We start from the raw sequence: 14,574 nt of genomic DNA on the forward strand, positions 1-14,574 counted from the left end.
GTGACTCTGGGCACATCACCTCACCCTGGGCTCCCCAGGTCAGGAAGGGACACACCTTGCTCTGTGAGGTGCACGGGAAAGAGCACCCCAAACGCATTATTTATGGCACTGCCCCGTGGACAGGGCCAGCTCCAGCTGCTGCACACACAGGCAGCTCTGAGCAGGCACACAGGCACACTGCGTGGCAGGATCCTCAGTGCTGCAGCTGAGGCCGTTTGTCCTCAGAGAACACTTCTGTGGTTTGTGCTGCCAGAGGAACTGCTGTTGGTTCCCCTGCTCCCCAGAGGCAGCTGAGGCAGGAATGTGATCCAGCAGGGCAGCTCTGGGCACAGCAGCTGTGACAGGCTGCTCCCAGCTCGGCTCGTACCTGCTCCTCCCGAGGAGGGGGACTGGCCACTCACTGCCACGCTGGGAAGGCAAACCTGCACTCACACCTGGGCTCTGCTGGGCTCCAGACACACCCGGGCACTGTCACCCTGCCTGCCTCACTGCAGACACCACGTCCTGATGTGCAAAAAGCACCCAAAACAGCCCCAGAGCTGGCGGCAAGGCTGGGCTGGGCCTGCGGGGAGGCTGCCAGGCTGTGCAGCAGCAGCAAGGCTGCTTCCCTCACCTGAGAGCTCAGCCAGAGCTGGTCTGGACCCTGCACTGTCCTGTCCTCACTGCTGCACCTGGTCCTGCTCTGTCACTGCTGCACCTGGTCCTGCTCTGTCACTGCTGCACCTGGTCCTGTCCTCACTGCTGCGCTCCGTCCTGCACTGGGTCACCCAAGCCTCGAGCAGAGATGCTGAAAGAAAGCAAAGAGCATCTGATCTCCAAAGTGTTGGGCACATTGGCTCTGTTTACTCACCTACCCCCTTAAAAGGTGTCTAGCCAAACGTGGATCCTCCCAGAGGAGAACACCAGACCCCAAACCCAGAAACTCACATCTCGGCTTTCAGGCTAGGAGTAAAGCATGTGGATTTATTTGCAAACAGCTCCAAATCTTGGAAGGGTGACTTGGTGCACACACATTTGTAGCGTGACACGTTGTTGGTGCTGCAGGTGCTCCCCCAGCACTGCCAGTGTACAATCCTGGGAGTGGATTGTGCCTCCTGCATCCATCAAACACTCATGTCTGTACTGCTGCCAGGCTTCCCAGGGTAAACGTTCTGACAGCAAAAGGAAAGAGGCGTTTGGAGTAGGAAAAAAAGATGAAGCCACTAAAATGCAAATTTTATTCACAGTTGGCATGTTTATAAATATATATATTACATTCTTACAATCTACAGTACATTCTAAATATAGAGGGATTCAATCTAAGTGTTTGTGGGAGGGCGGGTGTGTATTAAACTGAGCAACCTAGATTCAATGATGGAAGACTTAACAAAAAGGGGGCAAGGACTTGCTCCAGAAAATAAGGGGGAGCTCGAAATATTTTTATATATAAAATCCATTACCTGGATTTTAGTTAGTGCTTTGGCACTTTGCCACTGGCCTTTGGAGGCTGCTGTTGGACCTCACAAGACATGTCCTGGTTTGAGGCCGGAGGGCACGTCGGGTTGGAAGGGTAATCACTGAAATCCTACTGTATGTACATCCTTATCAGAAGAAAACAGAAGATAATCATCACCCCTGGGAAAAACAAATGTTATCTGCTGAGTTTAGCTGTGCAGGGTTCAGTGTTGAACGTGCAGCTCTCCCCTGTGACCTCCCAGTGCCCTCTAACCGTGCTGGGCTGAGCAGGGGGCACAAGGAGCTGAGCACCCCCGGGGAGGGGATGGACCCAGAGGCAGCTGCTGCTGGTGGCCAGGTCAGCACACGTGGCACGGGGCCCAGGGACAGGGCCAGCTCTGGGAAGGGCCAGCAGGGAAGGCCAGGACAGCGTGGTAGCAGCAGGGCTGTGCTGGGCAGGAGCAGCCCTGGAGTGAGTGTGCACGGGAGGGAAGGAAGGGAGCACAGCTTCCAAGGCTGACTGAGATGGGGAGCTCCAGGGAAAGGGCTGGGAATACAAATCCAAAACAGGACAATCAAACAAAGCGGGCTTTTAAAAATAGCTCATTCTCTCAAACTTTCCAAAAGACCTTCCTTAGTATGAGTGATAGTCTGAGTATAGATCATATCTTCTCCTATTTTACAAATTAAGAAATACCGAAAATCGGCTGGCAAAGTTTATTACCTTGGCATCTACTTAAAAAGAGAGTTTCAGTTTGAACTGTGTCTGTGTATCCAGTGTCAGTGCTTGGGAGGCAAACATGCTGGTTTGTAAACAGCCCAGTTACGCCTTTATCCCCTCCAGACTCTTTGGAAACTCACGACTCTGAGCTCTGGGAGCTGCTTCGTTCACACTGTTGGTTTTTGTCAGCTTTAAATGAATGCTGCTGGATGGATATTCTCTGCACGTGGCCTGCACGACACGCTCTTCTCATGGATCTATTTATTCTGAGACCAATCTTTTGCTTTTAACCAAAGCTTGCAATATCGAACAGTAGAGCTGTGTGAGCTTTGTAATATCCAAACTGCACTGGAGTTGGTTATATTTATTGATTTCCTGGGAAAGCACAGAGAATGAGACCGTATTATTTTTCTAAGTTTTTTTTTTTCATGTTATCGTGTATCAAAAACCCACACACATCTCTCACTTCCATCTCTGAGCACAGAGAAGACTTGAATTTTAACAGCTGTCCAGGATCTCTGCTCTCCCAGCTGCTTTTGGGTGGCTTCTTGGGGCTCCATTGAGTTATTATCCACCAGCTGATTCTTGTTAGAACACAACATTTTGCCCCACTACCCAAAATTAAAGGCAGAAGGTGAGTGAAAAACAAACAAACGAACAAACCAAACCAAAAAAGTCTTTTGTGTCTCATTACGCGTTTTCGTGTAACCTCTCCATGTAGTTTTTAAGCTCTTTGCACTCCCCCAGGTCCATGTCCTGGCAGACCCATTTAATGTCGTCCTCATTACTCATAAGGATTGAGTTGACAGTTGGACAGCCATCGTCAGAGGAGATGGTGGTGAAGGTGGTGAATTTAACCCGTTTCCTCTTAGAGGTAGGAGAAGTGGTTGGTTCACTTTTCTGTTCTTTCCCTTCACTGAATGTGGACTCGGGAGACCTGAAAGACTGTCCGTTGATATTTTTGGTGGCAGTTGTGTTGAGGAGGTATTTGCTCTCCTCGTAGTCCACTCCTCTGTCAATGGCTGTGATCCGTTCATCCTGCTGGGAGGAGAAGTTGATGTGGTTCTCCAGGAGCTCTGTCCTGTTGCTCAGCCCGACCCAGTCGTGAGAGTGGCTCATGCCCTCCTGCTCCTCAAAGGGAACCTGTTTGTGTCTGTACTTCAGGGCGAAAGTGACGCAGTTGATGAGGAACACCAGGATGGCCAGGCAGAAGACGCCCAGCAGGGCGTACATGCCGATCTCCAGGTCGCTGAGCCCCCGGGGTGTCTGCAGCAGGTCGCTGTCCTCCGTGTCCCCGCCGTCCCGGGGCAGGTCCACCTGCACAGGGAAGCTGGTGAAGTCCATGGGCAGGTTCTGGCTGGCATCGTCCAGGAGGCTCTCTCTGTCCTCCTTCCTGCTCAGAACAGACCTGTGCGTGGTGGTGTCCCTGCCCTGCTCGTGGCCCATGGAGGAGCTGTAGTAGTGCCCATCTCCTCCCCCTCTCTCCTGCCAGGTGCTTTTTTGGCGCCGGTCACCGGCGTGGTTTTCCAGCTGGACACCAGCACCCCTGTGCTTGCTGTCACTGGCGTTGGGGTTGGCATCGCTCTGCCCAAACTTGACCTTGATGCTGCCGCTCCCCACAGCCAGGATGCTCCTCCTTTTGGATTTCTGGCACGACTCGCTGATCACCATCTCCACCTTCACCAGCGTGCCCTGGCCCTCGGTCTCAGCAGCAATCACAGGCCACTTGAATCTGGGGTCATGGTGGATGGAGACCACCTTCTCATCCAGAGAGGTGGCTGACAAGGAGAAGTCTTTGGAGTCATAAATATCCAGGGGCATGACGGATCCATCACTGAACTGGATCCAGCAGCTGATGGCCGCTTCCTGTAATACATAAAACAAACACAGACCCACTCAGAGCGGTCAGCGAGGGAAATGGGCTCTGTTCTGGTCTGTTCCCTCCTCCTCACAAGATCCACACGCCATTAGTGATCAGAAAAGAAATAAATAGGGACAGCAGCGAAATTAATGCCTTGCCAAGGCGTGAAGAGAAATACCGGTCTAAAACACTCGTTGATAATAAGATTGGTTTCCACAAAGGTGCTTAAAGGAGCTGTATCCCCTGGGCTCTGCAGAATCTGCTTCAGCACCACAATAAATTGCATGTCAGGAAGCATTACCAGTGACTGAGATCATTTACTGTTTTATATTTACATTAAAAAACCCCAACATTATTTCTAAACTGCTTAAAATACAAAGTCTCCTCTCATTACACAAAGCACATGTTAAAGATAGCTAGTACAGCAAACAGGTCCACACATGACTCCACACCTTCACTCCTTGATTCCTGTCTCTCAAATTAAATTAGCAGATTGTACAAGCAGAGGAAACCAATCAGTTGCTTCTTTAGGAAACGGCCAGGGTAATTTTTACGCTTGTTAGCAATTAAAAGCAAGACAATAATAAAGTTTAATCTTGTGTCACAGCAATGCAGATTGTGTACTCCAGTGTGCATGGAGGCCTTCACTGAATGCCAATGAATCCGACCTGGGTAGTCAGAACATGCCTCATGCTGCAGCTTTCCTGGCATCCTTGACTTTTGGCTTCTAACTGGGCACATTTTAAAGTATTTTTGAATTTCAGAAAACATGTGCTCACCCATTTCTGAAAATCAGGTCCTCTAAGGACTCTCAAATGACTATTGAAAGTTGTTGTGCCACCTGAAAAACATCTTTGTATTTGTACATTGATCATTTACAGATAAAATTCAGGCTGCTCTCCTGGAGTCTGATTCCTGCTTCTGATGGTCTGACTTGCCCTGGCTGGGATATCAGCCCTGGGGAATCCCCACCACAGACCTGGCTCCATCTGTGGAGTCTCTGCTGTCTGAAATGAGCTTTTCTATGGTCAGAGCTGGGATCACCTGTGAGAGTCTGCCAGACAGACAGACAGACAGACAGACAGACACCCAACCAACAAATCAACTTGTGAAAACCATGCATATGAAAGTCCTGTTCCTTTAAAAAGCAGTTTTTCATACAGACAGCATTTACATTCTAACTCCATGTATGTACAGAGAATAAACACATTATCCTTTAAATTGCTCATAGCACAAAGTCATTCACCTGTTCAGAGCATGGAGAATAAGTTCCAGTCTTCTGGGATTGTAGGGTGTATATTCTACTGGCCTGATTCCGAAATCCTCAGAGCCACAAAGCTCCCCCTGCTTCAATGGCAGATTTGCTTCTGTCTCTATTTCAGGCCGGAGCCCTAAGACTTTGCTGACACTGTCATAAATCCCAGCTTTGTGTTTATTAATCTTTGGCTGTTTCTTGAAGGCTGCATAGCATTTATGTCATCAGCTCTCATCCTCCCACTGTGTTGCTTAAACCTGCATAATCATTTAATAATTTTGCATTGCTTTGCTTATAGGGACTGTGCTCTGAGAATCATGTCCTGAGCAACGGAGGGACTCAGCTGCCTTCCAAAGCAGAGTCAGCCCTGCCAGCCTGGAGGGCACACACTCTCCTCTCTGTTTATGTGGACCCCTGGCTGCAGCCCTGCATGCAGAGAAGGACCTGTCCAGGCTGCATTTCTGGGGAAATGCCCGAGCTGGGCACACACGGGGGCTGACTGGCACCAAGCCCTGCCCCTGGGCTGGTCTCAGGGCACTTTGTCCAACCCCTGTGCCACGGGTGAGCTCACTGGCCTTGCCTCCACCCGCCCGGCATGGATTCCTTCACTCCTGGAACACTACACGGGAGCCTGATTTTTATCACCCTGTACAGGCAGCAGCTCTGCATTATTTCCCATCCTGCATCCCAAGGAAAAGACCCCATGATGGATTAAAGCACCTCAGCAGCTGGCCAAACTTCAAACGTGCATGCCATTTACCTTTGAAGCTCAGAACATGCTTAAGTGTTAAGAGCCCAGTGTATCCTTGATGAAAGTCCCAGACTGATGGATTTGGTTTGGAAAAACAAGTTTACATTTCAAATGTGTACAGAAGCACAAGGACAAATACCAAGCAGGGACTGCTGAGGACACGGCAAAATCCAAAAGCCCTTGGTAACTGTTGGTTCCCTAATAAAGGAACTAAGAGTAATAAGGGGAAAAAATGGTTTATGAAATCATGAATCAGGAAATGAGTCAGTGATGCTGATTCACATTCTAGTAATGAATCAGAATGGAAGGGATGCTCCCTGACTTCTTAAAGTGCTCACAGGAAGACTAAAGGAAGAAGACTTTGGCACAACACGAGGCACTTTCTCGTGTAGAGGTGGAATAAAGGGATGATTTGGATAACCTGTGATGGGAGGCTGAACATGGCAGGATATCCTGGCATCCAGGGGGTGCAGGATGGGACAGAAAAGGCAGGGGTGTGTGTGTGTGTGTGTGCAAGGGCACTGCTGGGGCTCAGTTCTGACACATCTCTGCCTGTATTTCTGGATCAGCCATGACAGGAGGGGTGTTTGGTGCCAGGGGCTGTTAAAACACAGTGTCCTTTTGGTGAGGTCTTTGTTTTGCTGTTTAGCACCCTTGGTGGCCTTCAGGAAAGTCCCATAAACAGAATGTTTCACTAGCACACTAGCAGTAAAGACCTGCTCAATTCCAGCAGCTGGGAATGCGAGGCAGTGCCTCAGAGCAGCTCCTTCCACGCAGCCCAGCTGGGCACATACCTGCTTTGGGGACTGCAGCAGCTCCTGGGCCACTGCAGTAGCAAAGATGGCCCTGTTGCTCCCCGGGCTGAGCTGCAGAGAGAGGGACAGTCCTGTCACCAGCTGCACTCCCAGGTCAGTTATTGTCACCTTCTCATCCAGGACTGTCACTGTCTTCTCAGCCAGGATGGCATCTGAAAGGGGGGACAGGATCTGGAGAGAAAAACTGAAGTTACCACAGCCATTTTGTACAGCACCATGGAAAATAACTGCACAGAATTCATGTAACACAGATAAGGGATGTTTATGGGAACGGGAAGGATTTCTCACAGCAGACACTATTAAAATATGATTTAAAAGGGCTACTCACATTTTTTAACTCTTCTGCAGTAACAGGGGCCTTATGGCACCTTTTACCTGTGCAAATGGAATCAGCTGTGCCATTCCCCTCTGCCACGGGCCAACATCTGCTTCAGATGTGCTAACTGTCTGTAAATGTAATGACCACATCTGCCTCACGGGTGGTAACTAGTTGTAAATGTAATCTTCATGTGAAATTTAAGTATTCGATTAATCCTCATGTTTTGAGGTGGCATAAATACAATGAGGTCTATGGATTTATATAAAATCCACTGAATAAAGGGTATTTATTTCGATCCCATGGAAAGGAAGGGTAATGTATTGCTACAACAACCTCTCATGGTACTGAATGCAAAATTGACAGAGAGAATTTGTTTTGGTTAAGAAAATACACACAGAGGTCAGTGCAGTGATACATGACATCCACGCTGCTCATTAGCAAGCCAGCTGAATGTAATGATCCATACAGGGTACAGAGCATTTCTGAAGCAGCTTATAAGAGGTATTCTTCAAATATAACTCACTCTCAGCTTTTTACCCTTGGATTTTTCTTTCCACAGTTTTATGTGCATTGGTTGGAGCACTGTAAGTCCCAGAGCTTTAGAAAGGCATTCAGAAAATCTCTGCAGAGTTTGCAGAAAGTCAAAAATCTCAAATCCCATTTCTCCAGCCTTGACAACCTCGTTATCGACAGGTGTGCTGGGCGTTTTCTGCTTTGACAGTTTGGGATGATAAGCATGTTTGGAGAGAGATTTTTTCCTGTTCTAGTGTTTGTTAACACGTATTCTACTTCAGTATCACTGAAATAATCTCTCTCCCCATCTCCTTTTCCTTTTCTTTTAATTAATATTTAGATTAATATTCCAGTCTCACTTCTGTAACCTGGCTAATTTTCACTTTACCCTTTGCTCTGTCAGTGCAGGCTGGGAGAACACAGAGCTGTGCATGCCTTGTGATCAAATCCTGGCTCCAGGTTCAGGAGCAGCCTTAGACAAAAATAATCAGAAAAAGCCTCCCAACATACAGGTTGGGTTAAATTAAATAAAACTGTACTCTACTGCACTTTGGGGCACCAGATAAGGAGAGAAAACCATCTCTGCCATGTCTTCTAGTCCTTGCTCCAATTCTGTTCCATTCAGGAGTTCATGGCTCCAGCTTCTGTTGTTAATGCTGGATCACCCATGGCCAGGGAGGGGAATTAAGGGAGGAACAGAACCCGTCGGTGAGCTCCCTGCCTGGATTGTGGAGGGGAATTTAGGGAGGAACAGAACATGTCAGTGATCTCCCTACCTGGATTGTAGAGGGGAATTTAGGGAGGAACAGATCTCCCTGCCTCATTTGTGGAGGGGAATCAAGGGAGGAACAGAACATGTCAGTGATCTCCCTACCTGGATTGTGGAGGGGAATTAAGGGAGGAACAGAACATGTCAGTGATCTCCCTGCCTGGATTGTGGAGGGGAATTTAGGGAGGAACAGATCTCCCTGTCTCAGTTGTGGTAGGGGAATTTAGGGAGGAACAGAACATGTCAGTGATCTCCCTACCTGGATTGTGGAGGGGAATTAAGGGAGGAACAGAACCCATCAGTGATCTCCCTACCTGGATTGTGGAGGGGAATTTAGGGAAGAACAGATCTCCCTGCCTCAGTTGTGGCGGGGAATCAAGGGAGGAACAGAACATGTCAGTGATCTCCCTACCTGGATTGTGGTCATGCCCAGCTCCAGCCCAACCAGGACCTGCCCATCCTGCAGCCGGGCGATCCTGGGCTCCTCCACCTGCATGAAGTCCCTGACCAGGTGGGTGATGTCCAGCTGCCAGTCCGAGCCCAGCAGGAAGCTGAGCTGGGCCCCGGGCTCGGGGGGCTCGGCCACGAACTGAGTCAGCACCCTGACCATGGCGTGCTGGTACTGCAGCGTGCAGCCCCTGCCCCTGCGCTCGTCCTCGTCCTCCTCATCGCTGTCCCTGGCCGGCCTGCCGGACAACAACGGGGACAGGGTCAGCTGTGCTGGAGAGCTGCAACAGAGCTGCTGCTGTCCCCAGCCTGCAGCCTGCTCCTGGCACCAGCCGCTTCCTTCAGCTTCTCCCACTTTTATCCTGTTTCCCGTGTGCATAACTCACAAACAGCACTTGACACCATCAGCTGGCCTCCCAGCTTTGCCACCACACTGTCCTCCCCAAGCATCTTCCATTGTTTTCCATGTCAAGTCCTTGCTTTCAGGACCTTCACACTTCTTTCCTTTCTGGATCTTCCCATAAACATCTTTGTGTTGCCATGGAAATCTCCTCTGCACCTACACACACATCCCTCTCTGTACAGTACAATTTGAAATCACTTCTCCACCGAAGTGTCTTTGCTCTGATGCTAACAGCAACCTGTAATAAATGGCTTCATTTGCAGGTGGGAATACCAAGTACCTCCTTCATCAACTTGTTCCTCTTGTTCTTAATAACACCGACAACAGATGCAGACAGCTCTGACCTGCTTCATCCATCCTCTGTCCTGTGGGCACTGTGAGAGCTCTGTGTCCTGACTCCGGGGCACTGATCAGTGCCACTGCACCCCACGGGGTGTGAAACAGCTGTGTGCTCACTGTGACCACTGACAGTGGGTCCAGGAGCTGCCAGGACCTGTGAGCAGGCTGGGGACCGGCCAGCCCTGCCAGAGCTGGCTCATGTTGATGTCTCCTTGCTGCCTCGTGCCTGATCCTGCCTAACTTGACCACTTGGCTCTTCCCATCCCAGTCATTAGTGCTACAAAAGGAAATTGATTTCCAATCCGGGTTCATGCAACCTGCAGCTCCCATTTCCCTTACAAGTCCAGTGCAGGAGCCTATTGAATAAATGTCTGGTGACCTTCAAATTTACAGCAGAATTGCATTAAGGCCAAATGAGCATGTTCAGATCCACTGGCCCTGACAGGTCCCTGGCAAGTGCACAGCCCAGAATGAACATCCTCTAATGAAACCTACCTCTTATTAGAGATGATGGGGACTCTCCACCCCTTGATCTGATTTAGCTCTGTGTCAGAGACCTCTATCTGCAGCGGGAGACGAGGAATCCACACTGTCATCTCTAAAGGGGCACTCAGATGCTGGTAAGTGAAATTCACTACGGCATTCACTTTGCCTTTCATTTCCTTCCCGTTGACAAAGACATAGTCACATCTGTCAGAAACCTGAAAATAAAAAGGAGAAGGAAAAAAAAAAGTAATGAGTCTCTTCACTAATTATGAAGTTCACCACATGCTGGGTGAGTGGGAGGAAGAGAAGGGATCTGGGTTTAAACTGGCTCCAGGTTCAGAGGACAACATGGAGTACCAAGAAAGGTGCCTGGTGTGCCCTCAATAGCCTCTGTAATTCAGCAGCACTTCAAGAGGCTGGTTTTCCCTGCCATAAACACTTCCAGTATAATCTAAGCTAAGGGAACAGCTTTCTTCTGGTCCTTAGTTCCCACTCCAGCAGGAGGACAGACCTCAGATCGTGGCAGGGAGAGAAGGTTCCTCTCCTCTCCCCACAGCTCAGACTCCCCAGAGCTCCTGCTCTCCCCTGAGAGCCCACAGACCCCCACTCACCTGGGGAGGAGCAGGTGAGTGCCTGCAGGCAGAGCTGAGAGGGGACAATCCCTCTAATCAACCCCAGAACGGGACAGAGCTCCTCCAGAGCCCTGTCACAGGCACCAGGGAATGAACAGGGTGCTCACAAGCAGAACTGCTCCCAGGGAGAGCTCAGGGATGGCCAGGGCACAGCCTGAGCCCTGCTGCCAGCCTGGCAGAGCGCTGCAACAGGAGCCGGCCCTGATGTCCTTTCATTTATCACCTGCAGCTCTGGACATCAATACTGCAGAGAGTTAGTAAATCTCACTCAAGCAATTTAGCAGCTACTGCAAGGATCTAGGTGAGCTGACAGGACCTGTTCATTACAGTTAGTTAAAATATATGAGTAAATGTACACGTCAAATAATTTATTAACTACCACTTTACCGTGCTGATGATCTGAAGGAATGATCTATTAGAACCCTGAGCTCTTTGCACAATCCATTACCAGCCAGACCTTCTATTCCATTCCATCAATGCATTTAATACTTCTCACTCTGGAATGTACAGTCTCATCCTTGTCTGAATTTAATGCCATTTTCTACTTCTCTGTTTAAATGCTGAATGAATTTAAATCATATTTAAATATCACCAGCTTTTGTAGGATAATTGGCATTCCTGATATTATTATCTTTAAACAACAAGCCCTCCCAGCCAGATCCATGGCAAATGCATTTCCACCCTGGCTTGTCTGAGCCTAGGTGACCCACCAAGGAAAGGTTATCATGGCTCTTGCAATGTCTCCCTTCCAAGCCCCCTCTGCTTTAAGGTCAGACTCTTGAGTTGCTGTTGGTTTCAGCAGGAAGGTAAGGAGTTTGTTTACAGGCACATTGATGGGGTTTGTGTCTCAGGTAAGCCTGTTTTCCACCAGCTGCTGGCTGTCCTGTCAGGACCCAGGCTCAGTGAGCTCAGAGCCCAGAGCAGGCAGCTGGGCAGAGCCCTGGGAGCAGCTGGATGTGAGCTGCATGCGAGCTGCAGCACAGGCACATCCCCTGGAGCAGCCCCGGGGCAGACGCTGCTGTCACAGGGGTGCTCTCAGGGCAAGGAGCACCCCCAGCTGCAGTGTCTGCTGCAGGTGAGAACCCTCCAGGCACTGCCTGGCACTTCTGCTCCCTCTCCCACCTTGCTTCTGAAGTGGGAACCGACTGCAGCCTGCTGGCACTGTGCTTACCCCGTTGTCTTGTGTTTTAAGTGCTGTTCTCACAGCAGACAAGTCTCCTATGTGCTAATGAGCTCTGGCTGCTGCCTCCTGCCTCCCCTGCTCCCCCTGAGCCACCAGCGGCAAGGAAACCGGGCAGAGCCTCCTGTGCTGCCTTCCCCGGGGAGGAACGAGCTCAAGCTGAAGGCAGGGTGGCCCAGGGTCACCCAGGAGCTGCTGGCCCTGGGCTCCTGCACTCGCCCTGAGCTCCGCAGGCTGCACCACGGGCACAAGGGAGGGCTGTGAACCCGGGCTTTCCTGGCTGGCACACGGTAACTGCTCTGTGTGACCTCCTCGCCACCTCTGCTTCCAGTACCAGCACCTCACACTGCTCAGTCTCAGCTAATTAACACAAGGCAATTAAGCGTGATAGCCCTGGGACTGAAACCCCGAGGCACTTAAGGACTGGAACAACTCCCAGTGCCTGAGGGCAGCCCAGGGATCAGAGCTGAGCTTCTGAACTGCCATGGGAGCTCTGGGCCCTGCATGTCCCCTGGGTGCCCTGCATGTCCCCTGCATGTCCCCTGCATGTCCCCTGGGTGCCCTGCATGTCCCCTGCATGTCCCCGGGGTGCCCCCTTGTATCCCCTGGGTGTGCCCTGCTCTGCCCTTCACCAGGGCTGCTGGCAGGGCACCTGGGTAAGGTGTCACTGCCTGAACAGGGACTTCTGGTGGGATTTTGCTGCTGGTTTTACTGTTCCTTGTGAAGAGCAGCTCAGCCACAGGGGCTGGAAGTCAACACAGACTCTCCCAGGCACGGAGATAACTGCTGAACTGTGCTGGGCAGGGATGGCAATCAGACTCTCAGATTCTAAATTCATTAATGCTCAAGCAATAACAAGAGAAGGAAAATTTGGCAGGCAAACAGCTCGATTCCAACTTTATCAGGGTTTACTGCACAAAGAGAGCTAAAAAAAGAATCCATTCCTAAAAGACTACTGTATGAATGATTAAATAAATACCATGACCTTGTGCCTTCAATATTATGATTTATAGAACAAACTGATGGTCAGGAAAAAAAATGCCTGTGCTGGGGATAGCCGCTGGTGCCGTGTCCCTGGCTGTAGGTGAGGTCAGCAGCACCATGAGCTACTGAGCTCCCAGGCAGCCCTGCCTGCCTGGCTGAAGGAGCAGCACTGCTCTGCTGCAGCGTGCATGCTACCAGAGCAGCACCAAACACGGGGCAGAGTCCAGAGTCCAGCACATGCAGAAACAGGGCATCACTGGGCAGGCAGATCAGCCCTGCCCTGCTCCTGCAGCCGCAGCCCAGCGTCCATCCTCCTGCACGAGGGAAGGGCTGCAGGCACGGAGCGGGAGCAGAAAACTGGAATATCTCCTGAGATTGTGTTCTAGGAGCTGTGAACCCTGCTGGCACCCTGGGGCTGTCCCACAGCTGGCACCCTGGGGGCTGTGCCCTGGCTGGTGCCCAGGGTCTCTCCCATGGCTCCCCCAGCTCTTGCTGATGGGAAGAGCCCAGAGAAGCTTTGGCTGCCACGGCCCCTCCTGAGCCCACCCTTCCCTTTCCAGCCTGGCACAGATCCCAGCCCCTCAGCCTGGCACGGATCCCAGCTCCTTTCCTTTCCAAAAACTCACCCAAGGGGGCGTGGAGTGCCCCCAGCCCTGCCCTGCCCGCTGGCCTCAGCACAGGGCTGGGCACCAAACCAGGAGAAAACACAGCAGGGCAGCCCTGCAGGTGCCCTGGTGCCAGGAGTGCCCCAGGGGCTCTGCCCCGGCCCAGCTCAGCTCCTGGGGGCACATCAGGGATGGCCTGCAGGGCTGCAGCAGCCTGGGCACACACAGCCATTCCAGAAAGCCACTGAGCACTTTGGAAATGCAGCAGGGCTACAAAGGGACTGGGGAAAGGTGGGTGATTTGTGGGGAAAACCAACCTGTTTCCTTCCCAAAATCCAGGGACTCCCCCCACCTCTCATTTCCCCTCCTCCTGCCCCTGAGTTCTGGTATCTCAGAGATGCCAACTCCAGCTTTCAGGAGAGGTGACAAGGGCTCAAGAGAGAACGAGCAGATTTGCTTCTCCTGCTAATGTACTGCTGGAACACATCTCTGTGTTGTGGCCACTGTAATTCGGGGACATTATAATGCCATTAAACCCTTCTGGTGCTGTGCTGTGCTCAGGCTTTGTGTCACTGGAGCTTTTCACACACCTGCACCGAGCTGACTTCCCTTAATTAAGGGAGACTGTACTCAGCGTTCACGAGATGCTCCAGAAACCCTCCCAGTGCAGGGGGCTTTCATCTCTTGAGGGACTGAGCTTTGAATGCCATTTTGGGGCACGAACTTGGTAGGTTATAAAAGTGCTGTGGGCTTCTTTTGGCTCCTGCAGGTGCCCCTCTTTTTCTGCCAGCAGTGAACAGCCGAGGCAGCTGCCTGCGAGTGCCACACAGATCTGAGCCACGAGAGCTGGCTCTGGGGCAGGGCACAGCTCTGTCCCACGCTGCCAGCCCAGCACAGAGGCAGCAAGGACACTCCCAGAGCAAACATGTCACCACGACATCTGTATGACAATCCTTTGCCAGGATTTTCTTCTCCTGGGAAGCTGAGGGGCCTCAGGAAGGAAATGCAAACAAGAACTCTCTGCTGCTGTGGGATGCAGCAGGTGCTGCCTTGGTTGGTC

General features: G+C 51.1%; 1 protein-coding gene across 1 annotated transcript in view; it reads right to left on the minus strand.

The window, feature by feature from the left end:
- Positions 1-1,760: 1,760 nt before the first annotated feature.
- TMEM132D (transmembrane protein 132D) overlaps positions 1,761-14,574 on the minus strand; it is a 186,321-nt gene continuing 173,507 nt past the window's right edge. The window contains exons 6-9 of the mRNA XM_038152288.1: positions 10,123-10,328; positions 8,851-9,124; positions 6,817-7,008; positions 1,761-4,021 (exon numbers count right to left, since the gene is read on the minus strand). Of these exons, the coding sequence (XP_038008216.1) occupies positions 2,846-4,021; positions 6,817-7,008; positions 8,851-9,124; positions 10,123-10,328 (1,848 nt within the window). The 3' untranslated portion in view covers positions 1,761-2,845. The remainder of the gene's footprint in view (positions 4,022-6,816; positions 7,009-8,850; positions 9,125-10,122; positions 10,329-14,574) is intronic.

This window comes from Motacilla alba, chromosome 15 (assembly GCF_015832195.1).
Source record: "Motacilla alba alba isolate MOTALB_02 chromosome 15, Motacilla_alba_V1.0_pri, whole genome shotgun sequence".
NCBI lineage: Eukaryota > Metazoa > Chordata > Aves > Passeriformes > Motacillidae > Motacilla > Motacilla alba.